At 33.9% G+C, this 15,824-nt stretch overlaps 1 protein-coding gene across 3 annotated transcripts in view; it reads right to left on the reverse strand.

Annotated features, from left to right (window-relative positions):
- Positions 1-14,856, reverse strand: part of SLC9A9 (solute carrier family 9 member A9) — a 260,366-nt gene extending 245,510 nt beyond the window's left edge. For all 3 annotated transcript variants that reach the window (XR_009155753.1, XR_009155752.1, XM_058188448.1), the window contains exons 1-4: positions 14,521-14,856; positions 8,354-8,556; positions 3,769-3,846; positions 2,603-2,679 (exon numbers count right to left, since the gene is read on the reverse strand). Coding sequence is in view for 1 of the 3 variants with exons in the window: in XM_058188448.1 (XP_058044431.1) it covers positions 2,603-2,679; positions 3,769-3,846; positions 8,354-8,556; positions 14,521-14,686 (524 nt within the window). In the remaining 2 variants the exon portion in view is untranslated. The remainder of the gene's footprint in view (positions 1-2,602; positions 2,680-3,768; positions 3,847-8,353; positions 8,557-14,520) is intronic.
- Positions 14,857-15,824: the final 968 nt, after the last annotated feature.

Genomic DNA, 15,824 nt, shown 5'->3' on the forward strand with positions numbered 1-15,824 from the left:
AGTACTTTCCCTGGATATATCTTCTCATTCTTTGCTAATACTGTAGACTATATAAAATAAAGAGTTATAATCAGTTGATTTAATATAATTTAAGTTATGAAATAATTAAAAATACATGTGATCGTTGAACTTCCCTTTAAAGCCTCTAGCAAATTTCAGTGACACTATTGTCAATATAATAATTAGTAGTATGATTTCCTATCATTCTGAAGTTTGAGATGCATCAGGAAATGTTTCACCTTTATTACTTTATAAGTAAGTCAAGGTGGCAAAAAAGCCATCATATTCCTTCCTTCTCATAACGAGATCCCCAGGCACATTAACAGAGCCATATCTTTAGAGCTGTTCAGAAACTCTAAAAAGGCCTCATCATTGAAAACAGCTAAATCAGCAGCAGCAGCAACAACAACAACCATTACTAATTTTTTTTCAAAAGATCAACTATCTTAGAAATTTTGAAAAACATATTCTCCTATTCATTGTGGTCCCACTAAAATCTTAGAGCCAATCTTGCTTATGTTGGAACCCAGTAGTAAAGATCTCATGCATACAACCTGAATGAGGAAAAATATTTTGGGACTAAAAGATTCCCTCCACATTTTGGAGTAGGCTCCTCTGAGCTCCAATTTTATTAAAATGAAATGGATAAATAAAAAAGAAACTTTATTACTGTCTCCTGTGGCATATATTTTTGGTCTCTATTTAATGTATGAGAACAGTTTTTCTCATTTTAATTACATTATATGCAGATGGCAAATGGCATTGATGAGGTAAACAGTTGAACCACTTGTCCCCAGAAGTTCTAAATGTTCTAACACTGGAAGTTTTTAAGAAGAGATTGGACAACCATTTGTCTGAAATGGTATAGGGTTTCTTGCCTAAGGAGGAGTTGGACTAGAAGACCTCCAAAGTCCAACTCTGTTATTCTATTCTATGTTAAAAAGTTCTTAAAAAGCCAGGTAGATTGTTTTGTCTTTGTTGAGATGTTTTGAGATTGCCTCATACTTTATGTGTTTGCCTGGAGACCCCTCAAATGGTCTCAACAAATTAGTGAGTTTTTAATATATTGCAATTTTAATGGTAAGGTAATTAGAATCCGTTTTACACATAATCTTATCTATACAACCAATCTATCTTCCTCTCCCTTTTCTCATTCCACTTTAATTCCTACATCAACTTAATTACTCTATGTACCTGATGAACTAAGCTCCATCCTCCAAAATGCCTTTTAATAAAATGTGTTCACTGGAAAAGGTGCTACCAGATACCCAATTTTTTTGTTGCCATAGATTAACCTAGATCTCTTAGTACAATCTCCATAGAATATTGAGGTATCAGTTAACAACAGTTGGAGAAAATTACAGTTAACTACAATGGAAGAAACTGAAGAACGGAGGATTGAATTGAATAAGGACTGACCTGAATTAAAAACAACAACAACACATTTTTGAACTTAAAAAAAATGAGAAAGGGCATTCTAACAGGTTTCAAATTCTGAACTACAATCTAGCCAGAAACTGTTGCTTTTGTATAAAAACAATTGCTTTACCCAATATTCAAACTGCAATGCCTATAAATAAGTATGCCTTGATGAAACATGTATACATAAAACTATTCAAGTAAATCAGAGGATTTTAGTAATAACACCACTGCAGGGAGAGAATATATATGTAGTTCTTCCTTACTAGCAGTTTCATTTAATGACTTTTTAAAATTACAATGGTGTAAAAACTCAGTTTCACTCCAATTTATGTAATGAAATGAATGATGCGTATTTTATTTTTTTATTAGATTTCTCTTGTCTAGAGATGACTTGGGTTGATTTACAAACATAAATCCTCGCATTTACTTCCATTGTGGTGTCTCCAAATCATACGATGGCTACTTGTATTAGAATAGAATAGAATAGAATAGAATAGAATAGAATAGAATAACAGAGTTGGAAGGGACCTTGGAGGTCTTCTAGTCGAACCCTCTGCTTAGGCAGGAAACCCTACACTACTTCAGACAAATGGTTATCTAACATGTTCTTAAAAATTTCCAGTGTTGGAGCATTTACAACATCTGTAGGCAAGTTGTTCAACTGTCAGGAAATTTCTCCTTAGTTCTAAGTTGCTTCTCTCCTTGATTAGTTTCCACCCATTGCTTCTTGTCCTTCCCTCAGGTGCTTTGGAGAATAGTTTGATTCCCTTTTCTTTTTGGCAACCCCTGAGATATCGGAATACTGCTATCATATCATTCCTAGTCCTTCTTTTCATAAGACTGGACATATCCAGTATTTTTTATCTGTTTTACAACTGGCATTCAACAAGCAGAGTTAATAGAGAACACACAAGTAAAACTACAAGTAATAAGTCATATGTCGTACTTAATGCAGTGTTTCATTTAATGACTGAAAAGGAAGTGATGTGAGTTCCTTGTGTTCATATGATTTCCTGCTTTGTGACCACAGCATTTAGTAATGGGATAGTTGGCCCCAATTGTAGTACCTAAATGAGGACTACTTGCAATTTTTAAAAAGAATAACTGAAATATACAATTCCACAAACATATTTTCTCCAGTTTGACATTACGGCACACAATGGAAAATGGATTTACTTACCCTATTACAATACAAGAGACAGCTGTTCCCAAAAAAGCATATGCTAAAATGGATCCCAAATTACGAAAAAAGTGTCTCTAGAAAACAAAAAAGAGATAATCTTATGAACACTATATATTTTAGTATGTTGTTTGTTTATTTATTTATATCTCACCTCTGTTATTTTTGCAAATGACCCACAGCTGCAAACATATCTGACACACATTCCTCCTCCTATTTTCCCCACAACAACAACCCTGTGAAGTGAGTTGGGCTGAGAAAGAGTGATTGGCCCAAGGACACCTAACTGGCTTTCATGGTTAAGGCAGGACTTGAAGTCACCTCGTGCCTTAACTGCTAGACCAAACTGTAATTATATGCTTTTATCAAATTCTATATGAAACTTACTGGTTTCAACCATTTTTTATATTTAATTACAGTTGTGAATGCTTACATTCCAGCAAATAAGAAATATCTTCTCCAATACATATTTAACAGTCTGGGCAATAAAACAAATTTCTTCCAATCCAATTTTGTGATAAGCCACTTAAATATAACCTTCTATAGAGCAATATTGTTGAAAAGATTTTATATGGACCTTAATTTGAAGACTGACTTAAAGTGATAGCAAGATGTGTTGATATCAGAATGCTTATTAAACAAGGTTAATAAATAAATAAATAAATAAATAAATAAATAAATAAATAAATATAGTCTCAATATATCAAGAAGGATGTAGAATTTGATGTTGCATCAAAACTTAAACACCTTTCATTCTGTTTCATATGATTAACTGTTTGTTGTATTATTTGAAAGATCAGCACTTTTCTAAGTAATGAAGACTGCTTTGTATTTGAGTTTAGACATTTGGACTGAGACAGAAAATGACTTGAAGTATACAGTATTACAATATGGTAATTTTAAAAGTATAGAGTGAATGGATGCAGCCAGGATTGAGCTCGTAAACAGAACCAAATTAATTTTTTTAATGATTAGGTTTACAGATTTTCCACTTTTTATTTTGCATTTGTAAGGAAAGTCTATATGATTTAACTGTATTATAAATAGAATAAAAATGGTAATTCGCAGTTGGAAACATTTTTATTCTTCTTTCTTTGATCTCTCTGGTCAAATTAAAACATTTTGGTCCCAGTCACAAACTGCTACTATTAAAAGAAATCACTTACCTTTTTTAAACTGTATCCTGCATGAAAAATAATGGGGGGTAATAGAACATTGAAGAAGATGGAAGGATCAAAGGTCATCTGCCAGAAAGAACAAGAAACAGATAAAGGAACATAAAATATTCTCTAAGTATTAGATCTTTGAATAGTATCACCCTTAACATTTTACATCAATAACACTGATCAATATTTAGGAAAACATTTCTTTCTGGTATCTCACCTGTACTAAAAATACATGAAGAATGTATGAGATGTTCCTTATACATTTTTAGTACAGGTGAAAAATGTATAGGACGTGAAATGATAAAATAGCAAATTGTGAATGAAAGCAAATATACACGTCTCAGGATAATGTTGCAGGATCCAATCTGAAGTGGTCACCAACTCAGATTGGATCCTGCAATTACCAATTGGCAAATAGCAAATCATTCAAATGAATTTCAAAAGTAAAAATACTGCCACATTTCATTTTCTGCAAAGGCTCACTTGAACGTGATTAAGACAAATTTGTTTAGTGTCAATATATTGGGATCCTTATTTAAACACAGACACTTAAGCAGCTAAGTCTATATTTTTATGCAATTGTTACGTGAAGTTTCTGGAAGTTTGTTTGTTTATCACATTTATTGGTCATCCATCTTGTGCTTTCTGGCAACTCTGAGCAGCTTAGGAGTTGGAGAGGGTTTGGAGAGAAAAGGTAGTGTACCTTCTCTGTTAATGTACCAACCATCCAAGCAACTCCCTCAAGGAACACATATTCCAGGTTGCCATTAACTGGCAGTTGGAACCAGCCTGATATATTTTGCTACTTAAAGCAAAGGGTATAATGTTGCTACTTCATCTATACAGATACAGAACCCAGCTAGAGTAACCGCTGAATCTTATCTCATTGTGGCTGATAGGGCAGTTTCTTTTCCTGCACTCTGGGCAGCAAGCTGCTTGGATGGCTTATGGTTTTGGGGAGCAAACGTTGCTTGTATGTCAGGACTTGCAGCTTAAATAATTGCTCCAGTGTTTGGAATATTAGGACCATCTCTTGTTTTTATTCCACCAGTTATCATTCAATGTGATGAAAGAAAAAATTCTTTTGAAATTTACTTCAAAGCAGTATCAATTAAATCCAAGGGAAGACATTTGACGGGAAAATTTCCCACTAATTGGGGGGGGCAGGTTTCAGACTGAAGAGTATGGAGAGTCATGGCAACATCAAAATGGTGGGGAAAATAATCTTATCCTCTTTACTTATTTGAGATGTATTTATTGCCGCAGTCCAAAATAAATTCTAGTTGATATACAAAATACAAATTAACAATAAAAACAATACCACAATGTAATAATGTACATGATAATTAAAAAAATTGAACCAATGATTTCATATTGAATCAAACTTTCTGAAATGCTCAGGAAGTTTTTTTAATGAGCTTCCAGAATGGTGGAAGTAGGAGACAATCTTGCTTTGGGGACCAAACTGCTCCAGATGAGGGGAGTCTTTACAAAAGGAGTTATTTAATTTTTTTGTGACATGAATCTTTTTGAGAGTCTGTTAAAAATTGTGAATTCCTTTGCAGAAACATGTGTGTAAATATCTAAACAAATTAGTGAAAATAAATCTGTAACTTTTCTGTTATCCATGTTCATGATCTCCCTGAAGCTATTCACAAATATCTAAGTTTAATAACACAGGCGAGTAAGTACAGAGGTTGCTGAAATTTCCAGCCATGCATCAAAAAGTATCAGTCGAATCTTTGAGAATCACAGACTCAAAAAAACTCCTTAGTAACATGCAAGCCATCCAATTTTCAACTCAGAAAAAATACAATTACCTAACATTAAAAATGTTCAGTAATAACTATAATGTATAGCAACTAATCTTTTGGCTGGCCCTTCCCTGATATGATATTGGACAAATTAATAACTGCCTTCTGAAGGTTTGTCATTATTGTAAATCAATTTTATTTAACAGAAAGATTAGTTGAATTTTCAGTAAGAGTGTTTCTACTCATTAGCATCAACATAAAATCTTTTATTATGTTTTCTATTCCCACCTGGACCCACAGGAAACGCTGGTACTATGGCAATGGTACCTTAGATCCTTAGATCCTTAGAAACTTTGTCTCTAAGGATCTTTCGCTTACTTTCACTTCCCTTCATTCTTACTATTGAAAAAATGAAAAGTGTTTTAAGGCTTTTTTTGTTTTCTCAATCCCAGAAACACAAAATGTAACAAAATCTTATGAAATTTTAAAGAACACAAGGGATTGTAGAACAACTGTGAAGTTTTCTGCATGAAATGTTCATATACTTCATTTTTAAAATAAGGAGCATAATGTCCAGATGGACATACACAAAATTTAATTTGGAAAAAAGGGAGGAAAATATGAAGAATTAAAAAAAATCACACATAGATTTCCAAATAAAAGTGATAAAATTAGTGTAACTTGGTTAATCAATGTTATACGGTAGACTAAAATTTGAGTCTCAAAAGATATGCAATTTTAATTTTAGAAAGAATACAGAGATGTTGTAAATCTTTGCCTCTTTGTCCCTTGTGATTTTAATATTTTTAATTTCATGCTTTTTGCATTTGCTTGAGTGATTTCTCAAAAGCTGGATTGAGCAGTACTTGGGAAAGAAGAAGTTTGCTATATTTCAAAGAGCCGTGAAATAAGATCTTCTATGGCCCTGTTTCTCAACCTTGGCAAATTTAACATGCTGGCTGAGGAATTCTGGGATTTGAAGTCCATGTCTTAAACATAACAAGGGTAAGAAAAACTACTTTATTGGGAGGTGAAAGAAGCTGGGTGGGGCCCAGAGGCAGAGGGGGAATGATGTAAGAATTCCCACAGCTGGGAAGTTCTTGAATTCCCGTGTAACAAAAGGACAATTGCATTAGTTTTCAGTCATATATGTTGCAATTCAGCTGGGTATAAATTGTCTCAACTTTCAACTGCTTACAGCTTTGCAGGGCATGAAACTGGCTTTAAAATGAATCATCTTTTGGAGGTCTCCTGAATCCACCATTTTAGCAGCTTTGCTTTTGCATGATAAAGAAAATTAGCAGTTTTAATCTAATAAAATTTTATGCAAGAGAGCCAAATCCAAAAAACATTTGGGGGATGTAATAATCAGATAATCAGTTAATTTTAGAGCTTGGAAGCAAGACATCAGACTGCACAGGAAGTTTTATGGATTTTATCAAAATATATAGATTCCTTCTCCAGTAACTTCAGATATACTTTGAATAGATCTAATAAAAACATTGGATTTAAATTAATTAATTGTAAACTATTAAACCAAACTTCTTTTAAAAGACATCTTGTTTCCAGAGCATAAATTGCCAGACATTATTAAAATTTCATTGGGAAAATTTAAATCTATAGATAGATTCTGTTTTACTTTTAACAATGGCGACAATGGAAAACCTTTAATTAATTCATTAATAAATTTGATGCCATCTTTGCCAGTGCAATCCATAAAGTCATACCTGTATTCAGCATTTTTATGTTTGCAACCTGCATTTTTTACACTTTGTTTTAATAACCATTTTACGATTTACAACAGAAGTCCACTATATAAAATATCATTTTATAAGGATTTGAATTCAACTGTATCTTCAATTTGTTTCTGCCAGATTAATAACCTTAAAAGCAAGAACATGTCATTAGCCAAGTGTTCTGCAGTTTTTTGTTCCCACAAAGTGCCTTCCTTTTATGAGGTTATGATCCTAGATGAATTATTTAGTTCTGTAACAATACAGCTGGACTAGAAAATGACTTCCTTTTTTCTTTTGTCCAGCAGATAGCTTGAATGATAAACAGGAAGTGGAAACTCAGCATTTTTTTAAAAAGTTCTGCATTCTGCTTACTTTGGATTATTAAACCAATGTCAACTAGCTGGCCATTAACAGCAAAAGTACATTTTGCTGCATCGACATCTTTATGAGAAGAAATTAGGAGAAAGAACTTTTATAATTTAAGGCTTTTTGTACTGACAAATTCAAATGTAAATTAACCTGAAAATTAAACCAAGAAAAGCATTTTATCCACCTTTATTCTCTAACATGGGGGAAAATAATAACATGTCTTTTATTCAAAAATCATAAAACGCTTGGTGAAGAAGACCCACCAGAGTTTAGAGGAGTAGGTCACTCAGGACGTAACAGGGAAAATAACTGACCAATTCAAAAGAAAGAGAAGCCTCAGAGTTTAGACTTAGGAATCAACATGGTTTTAAGTTTGTTAGTTTTTGTCTTGGTGGGTCCCAGATTCCTGAACAGAGTGACTGGGGGAACTTAAACTAGGAAGACTGATAAACAGCAATTTAACTTATAGAGATTGGTGGCGTCTTTTTCATTTTTTGCATGACATCACTTCCATGTACAATCTTCTTATATTCACCACAGCCTTCGAAGTGTGAAAGCAGAAAGGGTGAAATAGATGTGCTTATTTTCTTATTGCAAATAGACAATTAATATGGGAAATAATTGGGCTGCACATTTAAATCACTCCGATTCTCTTCTTAGGAGAATTATAATCAATCAAAATAACAATAATGTAAGATCACCTACACCGAGAAGACATTATCTTACCTTTTGCAGCATTGCATTCCCTTGGTGTGCATTGACATTAAGCTGGCTAATTTCCCTTCTGTACTGATATTCATACACTTGATTTGTGATGTTGACAAGCAGGGTGGGTAAGCCAGTCTTGAGTTTATCACAGTCATAGACATTTCCAATTTCAAAATCAGATGGAGCTGTGGCATACCGTAAAATTAATCCCATGATGAGACCTAGAGAGGCAAAGAGACAGTCCATGAAAATGAAAGGTTTTCCCCCCAAAGTAAAATGGGTGTGTATGCACATGCATGAGGAGGAAGCAGCTTCAGAAGCTGCTTCTCAGGGAGTAGTCTACAAAGCACTTACCTTTGTAGCAGTTAATTTGTCCCACCTAGTTTGAAACACTTCTTTCAAGTTATTTGCACAGCATCATAGTAAGAAATAAGTAAGAAATATCAATGAAGACCCACTCTCTGTTTTTTAAAAAAGCATTTTGGGACACATGTAAATTGTGTTAAATATACTGAATAATGAAGCCATTTCCCCCGAACACTGCATTCCTGCCTTTTTCTTTAGAAATTTTATTAAGTATTACTTACAAACAAAATTTCCCAATTATGTATGTAATTATGTATGGCAAAAAATAGAATTCTGAAAGTTATAGTCCCTATAGATGATAGCACAAAGCTGGAGAAGGCTTTTTTTAAAAGTAAAAACTGAGGTTATCAGGTTGCCTGTTGTCCTTTAATTACAGAATTAAATGAGTAACAAACCCAAAGTTCTTAAAAGTTTTGATTGTGTAATATGTAATATTCCACATGGAATTCCATCCATGCTGTTTTTAAAAAATGAAAATGCAAAGCTTTGGATCAATACAGAAGCTGCCTAAAATTCTTATGATAGAACAATATGCCTGTGGATTGAGATCTCTGCAAACAAGACTCAGATTTTGATAGCAAGGAGGAGACAGCCCACAGTCCAGTTAGCAGTGATATTCAAATGTATTTATATATTCTGACTTCGATCAAGTACAAGTACTTCATTTTTAAACAAAAAAGTTATTTTCTTTTTCATGCTTTCTTTCTGGTTGATCAGTAACAGACTAGGACTTATAAAATAATACATCTCTTCCTTTATGGTTCAAAGTTCAAATTATTATCATATGTAATAAAACTATTATAAGGCTGCATCAGTGGTAGGCTGCTGCCGGTTCGAACTGGTTCAGGCAAACTGGTAGTTCCAACGATCTGCTGCCCCTGCTCTATCCTGTCCTAAATTTCCTTCTTTTTGCTTAGCTGATTCATGCGGCATAGCTGATTTCTGAGCGTCCACTGTTCTACTTACTGGTCTGCAGTGGTACAATATGCTGACTATGTAAACTGCTTAGAGAGTGCTGTAAAGCACTATGAAGCAGTATATAAGTCTAAGTGCTATTGCTAAGATATTTTCATGCAGACCAGAATATAAAATTCTAATTCCACTTATCTGCATAACACTCTCTCCCATTTTTTTTAATAATTATTCACCCTATATGATGTTTATCCTTATAAAAAATATTAAGGGCAGACTCCAGTCTCTATTCCTGAGTCCAAATCATTCATGAAGCAGCAGAACTGGGATGACAAAATGATTTTCTAGTGTTTATTGAAGTACAACTCCTGTCAGTAAGAAAGCCATTTATAAGAATATTTAGAATTGTACTTTGGCAATATACGTTAAACAGGGTATAAACTATCTATGAGATTGCTACAAGTAAATAGCAACCATAGCCTGGTAGTACCCATTCTAGCAATCATTCAAGCCATTCCACAAATTAGCAATAACTACAGCTTATCCTTCGATCTGGTCATCTCTTGGATAATGCCATTGGCCACTGCTATAATTTCCTACATTCTGCAGCTCTAGTGTAAAGTTCTGTTTATAAAAAGAAACACACTGAAGTTAGAAGTGAAGTTAGAAGTATCGAAGACCAGCCATTCCTGCACTACTACTTTATCCGTACTGATATTATAGGATTAGATTAAATATGCCATTTTATATTTTCCTATTAATCTTGTAAATTCTTCAAGAACAGGGATAAAGAACGATATTTTGTTTCATGATATATGCTGTGTGATATTTATAAATTCCTGGGCTCCATTCCAGAAGTGACTTGTAAAGGAAGCATACTAAAGGATGGTTCTTCCTTGTGAAATTGAAAATAAGAATGTTAATGGTTTCTTACATACCTTACATTATTGTGGGGAAAAAAGCAATCCATTTGTGAATATTTCAGAGGGACAGGAATGGGGATGTAACAGTCAATAACTCAATATTGTGTTATATGGAAAGAAATAGGAAAAAGTTCAGGCCTAAATATAGTTTGTCTATATTTCTTCTTAAAATATTTATTTTTAAAAAACAAGGTACAAGAAATAAAAAAAGTAAAAATAATCCTTTGTTAAAAGATGATTCAAGAAGGACAATTGTGAAATAACTAATGTGAATGGCAAACAATTATTTAATATCAACTCTTAATGAATTTATTTGCATTAAATTTATTAACAGGACTCATAAAGTACTCAAATATGAATATATTCCTAAGTGTCTTACATCATGGTTACATTTCAGTTTCATGGTGGAAATCCATTATCCAGGGGTGGAAGACTCTTGAAATTAAGTGACAAAATTTTCAGTCTTTAAAGTCAGGATGCAATTGGAAGCAGAAGGCTTCTCTGAGGCAACTGCTTCAATTTCAGTTCTTAATATCCCCTTAATTCCATGGGAAATATTCAAACATTTTGCCACTGAAATTTCAGTGAATCATTTCCAGATTTTGAATGATTTTGAAATGCACAAAGAAAAGCATTCTCAACTTTTAAACCTAAGAAAAACTTATGAAGTACATAAATTAGGTATCAATTCTGGCACTTCCTGTTATATCAGCACCCTCTTGGTGATATCAAATGCATCCCTCCAAATTGTGGAAGTGTTGCCACCTTGAACTAATATTTACAGGTAGTCCCCAGTTAGCAACTGCCTTGAACAGTGACAGTTCATAATTATGATGGTGATAAAAAAGTAACTTTGCAATCAACATCCACATTTATGACCTTTGTAGCATCATGCACAAGTTTGCTATTACAGACAGTTAGGCTTATTACATGCCCATTAAGATTTAAATAAACAATGATTTAGCAAGGTGCCTGAACTTAATCACATACTGTTGTACATAGAGGCAACATTATTTCTTTAACCACTTTTGTATTCCCTGACATCTTTGATGCTGCCAGGCTTTTGCTAAACTGTGTTTGAATTAAAAACATATCTTTGCTTGCATGAATGCCTCCGAGTTCTGAGCACCAGTGGAATTTGATTTTGATACATGACTGCCTTGTGACTGATTGTCAGCCATTTTGTGGGTGTACCCACTGAGAACTTTCAAAATGCCACACGTGACCCTGTTCCCAAAGGTTTCAGCCCTTGGTATAGCATGAATGCTTGCAAATTCTGACCTAACCTTTCCCTTCATGTTTCAGAGCCACCCTTTTTATTGTTACTCATTACTAAGTTTGATACACTGCAATCATGGTTTCTGGATCAAGTCAATTAATCTGGTTCTCATGTTATACTTAATTAGTTTACTGACCAAAATACCTGAATGCACATAATGCATTTTGTCAAAATATAGGTAGTCCTTGACTTACGATCACAACTGAGCCCAGAATTTCTGTTACTAAGTCAGATATTTGTTAAGTGAGTTTTGCTTCATTTTACAACATTTCTTGCCATATTTGTTAAGTGAATCATTGCAGTTGTTAAGTTAGTAAGAGGTAGTTAAGTGAATCTGGCTTCCCCATTGACTTTGCTCATCAGAAGTTTGCAAAGGGAGACTGCAACAGTCATAAATATGAGTCAGTTGCCAAACATCTGAATTTTGATCACATGATCATGGGGCCGCTGCAACAGTCATGTGCAAAACAATCACAAGCCACATTTTTCAGTGCCGTTGTAACTTCAAATAGTCACTAAATGAACTGTTGTAAATCAAAGACTACCTATATATAACATTATATGTAGTACTCATTTAGTGTTCCCAGTTGGGGATGGCTATTTTGTCGTTATATGAAGCAGTTGCTAAGTGAAAAATCACATGACCATGATTGCGCTTACAATTTTATATACAACTACCCTTTTTGTAGCTGTCTAACTGACCATAATAACAAACATGTGCATAGTGCTACAAAGGTGGTAAATGTGGGTGTTGGGTTACAAAGTTACTTTTTTATTACTATCATAATTGTGAATGGTCACTGTCCAAAGCAGTTGCTAACTGAAGATAATCTGTATATATTAGCTCCAAGCAACAAATTTTGAGAGCTTAGAGGAATGATGAATGTTGAAATCTATATTATATATCACCAAACTGAACTGACTTATACAAAAGGAAGAAGGAAAAACATTCAAACTGTAATATAGTACAATTCTTCAAGCTGATTGGACAACTAAGATGTGGTAAATGCTGACTTGGAGAAGAAGGAATTGTGAATTCTGAAGCTTCACATTTCATCACTGTGAAATCAGCCCTCACTATTGATAAATTGAGCAGGAGTTTGAAGGGAGAGTCTGAGTGTGTTCAGCTGAACATACTTCAATTCTTTGCTTGGCCTATTCTACAGAATTTCTTCAAAAATGTAGTATGAGAGACAGTGCCAAAAAGAGCAGCATAGGGCCTATATTTGCTGTCCTGGTTCTTTTCAAATGTGTGCTCTTGTGCTCATTTTTGCTTAGTTGCTTATTTAAAGACCAAAGTCCTCTTCTAGGGCTGCTCCTTGAAACCATAAAGGTTTCAAAGAGCACATAAAGTGGCTGTAGTCACAAGAAAACATTACATTTCAGCTCCTCAGTAGATGAGCTTTGGGATATTTAAATACATAGTTAAAAGATTTCAGGAATGCTTCAAAGCAGCCTTGCAAATCTTTAACAGGCTGTGGTGTTTCATATTCTTAAATGGGACCACTTCAGTTAGTGAATAATTTACGTGCATCTACCAAATGAATGGAGCACATGTTTGTAGCTTCTAATAGCCTAGCCAATGATGCAACATATTAGGAGCTGTATTTACGGTAGCTATAATTGAAGGTTCAAAGTTTGCAGGCATGGCATGTTTCTATCTATTCACATACATATAGGCACATACACAATACATGCATTTTATTGTCTTTTTTCATGGATTCATCAGAATTAAAATATGCATAAATGATTCTTCTTTCTCTGCTTTTGAGAAGCAAATCTCACCAGTGATGTAACAGTCAAACAATTGTTTTTAAATACCAGCACATTCAACAGATCCTGATAGGGCTCTGAATTTATAGTATAGAAATGCAGTTATAATTTACACACTGAAGACTATCAGATGCTATCTGTCCCTATAGGTATAGCAAGGCTGATTAACTGCGTGAGTGAGATCTTTCTGGTTGCAAAAGGCTTCATTTTCTCACTTTGAGGGAAATGAACATAAGCACACATTTTTAAAAAGAACTATGACACATAACCTTATAATTACTTAGCATATGTTTTTTAGCTGTGCTGTTTGAAGAAGATCCTTATGCATGGTTTCCATACGAAACACAGGAAACCCACAGCATTTTTTTAAAATAGTAAGCTACAAAACGGCAGACAGAGTAATTATCTAGAGAGTCTCATTTTTCACTACCTTTTTTTAAAAGCTAGCAAGAACAATACAGATGTTCAGGTTTCTGAAACTACATCAGAAATTGAACCCTGGAAAATCCACCCTGTTTTTAATAAAGACTTGATTTGCCATCATGTTATAATGATAGACAAATATCACCCAATACTCTTGATCATACTGTTAAAACGTATCTCTTCAAACCAGACTAGTGTTCTCAGTAATTTGTTTGGAAAGTTAATTCTTTCCAAAGAATTTTGTTGGCAGTGTACGCATGACATTTGATTCCTTGACAAGATTTCTTCTAACTTTTCATACGAGAGAGGAAAGAGAGAAAGTAACAGAAAGAGACAGAAACAGAATGGATATATTTCATTTTTTTTATTCTACTGTTCAAGAGTCTTGCAATTTTTAAATAAATGCTTTTGTTTTGTTTGAGATTTTATTCACCACTGAGGTGAAATGTTCAATTAAGCACTCAGTGCAAAAAGTTTAAATGCTAAGCTTTTTCAGTGAAAACACTCACCGTAAACCATGGCCCCTCCTGTTTCGTGCAAAAAGCGGAATCTGTGATTTTTAAACAGCCAAATTGTAAGAATCGTGAGGATGAGCAAAAAATTAAAGACCAATAGCTCCACAGCACCCTGATGATAAAAATGGTCCTCATCTTTTATTGACTGCAATTTCTTCATCTTGCTTTATTAATACTATTCTATATACTTTCTTAACAAAGTAACTACAAAATGCCAAACTAAAGAAAACACCACAGATTAAATCCTGAACGCCTGCTTTTATAAAAGAAAGCCTAGACAGTATAAAAAAGCACAACAAACACATCTGCCTTATTTGCAGCCTCTCGGCACATTGCCACAGCTGAGAATTCAACTGGATTCTGGTTACAACTTCCTGTTTTCTTCTTAAAGCTGTCCTGTCTCATTTTCTCTCTTGAAGTTTTATCAATGTTTTCATTTTCCTTAGGGAAGGGAGGGATTTACCATGTTAAAAAACATAAATATATTATATTTAGGTGTTATATTTAAGTCAAATATAATAACCACTACTATTTTAGATTTTAAAGTTTTATAGCACTAAAGCAGAACCAACACAGCAACCCTGGGTTAAATTAATTAAATAAAAGGCCTGGATTTGCAGGATATATTAGTAACTTGCTGAACTATCTTTTGGAGATAACTTTTACTGAGATTCTGTTCTATTTGAGCAAGACACTCTAGTCCAGTGTCACCAACTGGTGGTCCATGGACCACTGGTTGTCCATGAGAAAATTTTGGTGGTCCGCAGAAAAATTATTTGCATTTTTTACATTGCACTAAATACTATTTATCTTTTTAAAAAATTCATATTAGTGGTCTATGGGATTTAAAATTATGAATTTAGTGGCCCCTGAAGTCTGAAAGGTTAGTGACCCCTGCTTTAGTCACTAATGATGGTGTCCCAATTCTTAAATTTTGATTATCTGGTTGTCAGCTGAGGGATGAAGAGCTTCATCTCACACTAAATGCAAATATCAGATCAGGCAAAATTTCAGTGTCTTCTTTATGCATAAAACACACATTTTAAAAAGTAAATTGCTTGCATACACATTGGCATGTGATCTCTTTGTACAGCTATGAAGTTCCAACTCTCTAGAAGGTCTCACTATAGACAGCTATCCTGAGTCTTCCTTGGAATCCTTCTTTTTCCGCTACCATTTTAATTTCTCCAATGGTTCTGATATAGTACTGTTACAGGGCTCTCTAGGATATTTGTCTAAGAAACCCCCATCTCTTCATTTCGGAAGTTGTGGGTGCATCATTACTGGAGGTTTTTAAG

The sequence above is a fragment of the Ahaetulla prasina genome, chromosome 6, assembly GCF_028640845.1.
Source record: "Ahaetulla prasina isolate Xishuangbanna chromosome 6, ASM2864084v1, whole genome shotgun sequence".
Lineage (NCBI taxonomy): Eukaryota > Metazoa > Chordata > Lepidosauria > Squamata > Colubridae > Ahaetulla > Ahaetulla prasina.